This window comes from Trachymyrmex septentrionalis, unplaced genomic scaffold (assembly GCF_001594115.1).
Source record: "Trachymyrmex septentrionalis isolate Tsep2-gDNA-1 unplaced genomic scaffold, Tsep1.0 scaffold410, whole genome shotgun sequence".
In the NCBI taxonomy this organism is placed as follows: Eukaryota; Metazoa; Arthropoda; class Insecta; order Hymenoptera; family Formicidae; genus Trachymyrmex; species Trachymyrmex septentrionalis.
Genome location: NW_017305581.1, coordinates 59,370 through 65,506, shown reverse-complemented (window position 1 = coordinate 65,506; position 6,137 = coordinate 59,370). Strand labels below are relative to the sequence as shown.

The following is a 6,137-nucleotide window of genomic DNA, read 5'->3' as shown; positions in this document are numbered from 1 at the left end:
TATATATATAAATTTTTAAATAAAGTACAAAAAATACAATACAATTCATAAAATCCTTGCCATACATCATAGAAATCATACTCTCACTCGAACGAGTCGTCACGAATCGCCGTTGCGGAGACGACGCGCCGCAAAGTTGAACATGTTCGTTCCTGTTTTACCTCCCCCAAAATTTTTCCGAACAAAAGCAAGACTCTCTTTAGACCCGCAAATTTTCGTATAAGATCTCCTTTCTCATTAATAACATTCACTGAAACGCCTACAGATCGGAAATGTTGCGACGCAACAACAAAAAACGACCGTCATAAATTCGACCGCTGTTCGTACCCTCTGCCCTCGCGACAAAAGAATGCTGCAGTCCCAATCTCCGCTCACCATTTTTCAGACCTCCATTTTGCCTAAGGCCCTCTACCACCTACCCTCTCCAATCACCTTTTGGGTAGGTATGGAGCGAACCAATCAAATCTTTGGCAAGTATAGGGCAAACCAATCAGAACACACCATTTAATTACCCTATTACCCCCTCCCTTCACTCTTCGACCAATCAGAACGCGCCCTTTTTCCAGACTGACCCGTCTAGGCCACACCCACGGCGCTGGAGGGAGTAACTGAAGAACCTCGGATGATTTTGAACGGGACGAAAATTATCATTATGACGATTGGACGTACAAAATTCATCGATAGCTCAAATTATATATCTATGCGATTATTGGAGTTACCCAAGGCTTTCGGGCTGCAGGATATTCTGGATAAAGGTTTTTTCCTCATTTATTTAATACATTAAAAAATCAAAATTATATTGGTCCAATATCATACGCACGATATTATTCGCCCGAACAAATGAAACCCGAGGAACACGAGCGTTTTATGGTTTGGCACGAGGAAATATCGCGTTCGAATTTCGTTTTTAAATTTAACCCTTTCGCTACGGCAGTGTGCTCCGTCGGAGTGACACCGCTGAACGGGCCACCGTGCCGCCGGAGTAGCGGTACTGAACGGAGCACTGCGCCGGAAAGTGTGCATGTTGCGCTTAGGTAAACTGGTGTTCGGACTTACATCTTTCGATGCAGCCTCGTCATTATCCGGATCGTACGATTCTTTAAGTGTTATACAACAACATATTTGGAGATTTTGCAATTATTATCAATAAAAATATATTTTAAAATTAAAAATTACACTTTACAATAACAAACAACAAACACTTTCTAATAACAAATTAAAATTCTCAATAATTTAATTCACAGTGATAAATTTTGAAGCAAGGGTCGACACACAATCCCACATTACAGTTTTTACATTCATACACAGTTTCGCGTCTTTTGTCGTTCGCATGGCAAACGACACACCTTCTTCTTGGTTTTTTTCCTACCGATTTATAAACCGACGGAAAATGTCGTTCTGTTAATCTCAGTGGATGATTATTCCCCGTTAGATGTTGATGACTTATATTTTGATGGTAATTTCCCAGTATTTCCCTAATTAATTGCAATTGAAATCTTGCCATAGATATCGGTCATTTCATCTTATGCTTGTACAGACAATAAGTGTTCCAGACGCAAATGTCCACCAAATGAAAGAAAAATTTCCGGTACCATTTCAAAGATTTCTGTGTCGAGTTCACAATGCTTATGACCATATCAGCTTTATCCACTGCACCCATTGAATTGTTGTAGTCTAACACGCATACAGGTTTCTGGATAACTCTTTCTCCTCCGTGCCTGATTACCGTTGTAAATTCTGCTGTATGCATTGTAGAAAGCATATACACTTCTTTCTTATCCATCCATTTTAAGACTAATAAGTTATCGGATGATCTAAATGCTGCCTCCCCCTTTTTTAATCGTTTGTCAATTTTGGGCATTCCTTTTCTCCTTTTTGTTACGGTCCCGCACGCGTTTGTGCCATTATTATGTAAAAACTTAAATAAAGCGGGACTCGCTTACCAGTTATTTACATAAAGGGTATGGCCCTTTCCTAGATGCGGCTTCATAAGGGTTTCCACTATTGCTCCAGATTTTCCAATATCTAAATTTTATAGTATCCACCATGGTAGATGATCCGGCATAAATTATTAAATCTTGAACGAACCCTGTCTCACAGTCGCTCAAAATAAACGATTTTATACCAAATCTGCTTCTCTTTGATGGTATTGCTTAAAAGAAAGCCGCCCTTTATACAAAAGCAGACTTTCGTCAATGCATAGCCGTTGGTAAGGCTGAAATGATTCATTAAATGCTTTTCGTAATATTTCAACGACGTTTCGTATTTTGTACAAACGATCATTAGTACGACCAACATCATCGGTGAAATGTAGCATTTGCAGTAATTTGAAATAACGGTCTCTCGTCATTAATTCTCCAAAAATATCGCTACGTAGAAGTTTATCTTTACTCCAGTACTCTGCTAATGATAACTTCTTGTTGCGTGTCATCAATAATGACACAGCAAAAAAACAATATAATTCGGCTAGTCCTGTTCCATCTGACATATTTACGTTATTATTATTCTTTCGAGACCAATATCGATTAGTTTCCCTTGCAATCAACTCTACGAGCTCTTCAGAAAGTAAAAGTTGGAAAAAGTCTAAGATTTTTGCAGATCTATTAATATTTCTTTTAATTCCTGAGTCCGCTACCGCAAACTTATATATTTTGGGGACGAATGTTTTTGACGTCCATACTTCAGAGTTATTATCATGGGTTTCAATCTGTTCAGCTTCTGATTCAGAAGTACTACATATAGCTCTTCTATTTCTGTGTCGTATTACATTAGTTTGATTTTCATTATCTGAATCACTGTCTGAGTCAGTTAAGCCATTAGAGGATGGAATTCTTTTCGAGCTTCTCTGTGACATTCTAATAAGGGAGGTACAAAAAGATTTTATAAAACAAACTAAACAAAGAATTTTTTTGCAGGAGAAAAGCCCGTGAAAGCTTTTCTCCTGCATTTATCTCTCATGTCCGACGTGTGCTTCGAGAGAATTTTGTTTTATTACGCGGAATGGTAAGAAGCCTATCGTCGATTACAATACGATACACGTGTAAAAAAATTCAAAGAACAATGCTGGGGATGCAGCAATACTAAAGCGACGAAGAAGGAGAACATAATTGAATTTCGCGAGGGATTACCCCGATTACATCCGAGAGATTACTCGAACGATCCGCTTTCTTCGAAATTAGTAATAATCGACGATCTTATGAGAGAATCGTCATTATGTGACGCGATCTTTTTACCAAAGGCAGTCATCACAAGAATCTCAGTGTTATTCTTATCTCGCAGAATCTATTCCACCAGGGGCAGCGCAATATATCACTTAACGCGAATTACATCGTCGTTTTCAAAAATCCACTTGATCGTGCTCAAATTCGTCATTTAGCGCGTCAAGTCTATCCCGACGATCCGAAATTTCTAGAAGAGGCATACTACGACGCCACATCGAGGCCTCACGGGTATTTGCTGCTCGATCTGAAACAATCAACCCCGGACGAGTATCGATTTCGAACGTGTATTTTTCCCGAAGATACGATTCATTACGTCTATGTGCCGCGATCATTTTCCAGCGGATACGTATAAAAGTTGAGTACGGATAATTGCGCATGTCAGTCGTAGATTTTTCCCCGCGATGAAGGTAGGTAACGTGAAATCGCACAGAGCACAGGTAACGAAAATCGCCACACATTGGATCGGTAAGAGGAACGCCTGTTTCCTCGCGGCGCTCTATCATTTGAACAAAAATCAACCCGCAACCTTTTTGCGTAACGCTGACGAAAAACTAATTCGTTATATCTGTAAATGTGTTTTTAATACACTCAGAGGTAACGTCTCGCTCGAACGGAGTGAAAAAAACCGGTTAACCAAATACAAAAAAGCTCTGCATCGCGTCGTTGCAAAACGCGGTAATTGAAAGGATCAAAGAAAGCTGTTGATCCAGCGAGGTGGATTTTTACCTTATATTATCAGACCTATATTATCGATCTTATTATCACTAATTATCGAAGGAACGAAATAGTAGAGATAAATTGTTATGGAGAGGGCTAAAAAAATGGTTTTAATTTCGACGGAAAATCTGGAGAGAATGCAACATCAGCTATGTCAGAATCCGACATCGTTCGTTGATGGAGAGTCAAAAGAAATAGCAGTACCGCAAAATTCGGATAACAGCTTGAGCACAACGCAAACTCCGGGAACTCATATAACACGACTCGATGCGGAGATGAGTTGTATTCTCAATTCCAGATGGCCTCGTGACGAAAGCGACAGGTGGAAAATGTACAGAGAGGCATTATGGAGATACCACGGTTTATCCGAGAAACGCGAAGACAGAAAGACGTATGTAACGAAAACGAAAATGTAGAAGACAACGCTACACGAGATGCCTCCGATGATAACGAGATGACGAACGATGACGTTTTTCATGATCTCACGCAAACATCCGATATACCACTGTCATCACATTCCATTAGTATAGTACACAGATATTACTGCAAAAAATTTTGAAATTTCGAGCGAGCACAATCATGATGAAAAGCATCGAGGAAATACTGGAAAGCGTACCGAAATCTTATCGTAAGCATGCACACTTACTAATGAAACATTTGCTTCGAAAAGCTGTGCCCGATAGACTTAGTTGGGACGAACACGGAATCGTGACTATAGATGGTAACGTCGTGAAAGATTCGAATATCACTGACTTAATAAACGATGCAATGCGCGAGAGAAAAACCGTGAAAGCAGTGGGTAGAAATCAGTTTGCACGATTACTCCGTGTGCTGAACATACCTTCTGCACTGGTGAGAAATAAAAGTTTATTGTCCACGCATGCTGATGCTGTAAACGTCATAAAACTTCGACCGCGCGCGAGTTCCACGCCTGTTACATCGAAAGAGCGAGTTCCACGTCGATTGTATCGAGAACCCGAGGAAGGAGAAAAACGTAAAAATTACGAACAAGAAATAGATGAGGAAAGCTCGCTGATTCTTTCTCTCACATGAAAAACTGATACCCCCGTATCTTTGCAAACAGGGAAAAATCGGTTGCTCGGTTGGAAAAAATTGAGATAACGATGACGTTTGAAAAACTATACTACGATCCGTCAAATTATGCGGATTATTCGGTAGTGGATAATCTAACTCGCGCCGTTAAACCGAATTTCTCACGGGGAGAAGCTGGCTGGAATCGCAAGACGCGTACACGTTGCACCGATCATTGCGCAGAAAATTTCCTCGATTGCATTACAACATGACAAACATTGACGATGTGTGGAAGGCAGATTTGGTCGAATTCCGAAATCTAAAAGGTTACAATGACGGTTATTCCTATCTGTTAGTAATTATCGATGTATTATTAGGTGTAGTAAAAAGAAATCTATTATTTTTGCATTAAATTGAAGGCTTTATTTAGCATGGTTAGAATGATCCGATTTAGGTCAAATATGCACCGTTTTGTTCGATAACTTGTTGCCATTTTGAAGGTAATTTTATTATGCCTCTCTCATAGAAACCCTCGTCCCTATTGGCAAAAAACTGGGACAGTCGATTTTCACAAGCTTTTCTTGAGGCGAATTTTTCAGCAAAATCATTCGCCATAGACAGGAACAGGTGGTAATCACTTGGTGCCAGGTCCGGACTATAAGGTGGATGCATAAGAATCTCCCAACCAAGCTCTCGGAGCTTCTGGCGAGTCACTATCGATGTGTGTGGCCTGGCGTTGTCTATGATGGAACACAATTCCTCTCCTATTGGCCAAAGCTGGCCGCTTCTGGGCGATTGCTTCTTTCAGATGGTCCAATTGTTGACAGTACAGGTCCGAATTAAGAGTTTGGCCGTAGGGGAGCAGCTCATAGTAGATGATTCCCTGCCAATCCCACCAAACACACAGCAAAACTTTCCTGATCGTCAATCCTGGCTTGGCCACCGTTTGCGCCGGCTCATCGCGATTCGACCACGACCGTTTTCGCTTGACGTTGTCGTAAGTGACCCACTTTTCATCACCAGTAACCATTCGCTTCAGAAATGGGTCGATTTTGTTGCGATTCAGCAGCGATTCGCAGATGGAAATTCGGTCCATGAGGTTTTTTTGCGTTAACTCGTGTGGCACCCATACATCGAGCTTCTTTTTGTATCCAGCCTTATTTAAAT

The 6,137-nt window shown here is 40.6% G+C and overlaps 1 protein-coding gene across 1 annotated transcript; it reads right to left on the bottom strand.

Annotated features, from left to right (window-relative positions):
- Window positions 1-1,513: 1,513 nt before the first annotated feature.
- LOC108751190 (piggyBac transposable element-derived protein 4-like) lies at window positions 1,514-1,861 on the bottom strand. Its single transcript, XM_018491273.1, has one exon. It carries the CDS (start codon window positions 1,859-1,861, stop codon window positions 1,514-1,516), a length of 348 nt encoding a protein of 115 aa, XP_018346775.1.
- Between the last annotated feature and the right edge of the window lie 4,276 nt (window positions 1,862-6,137).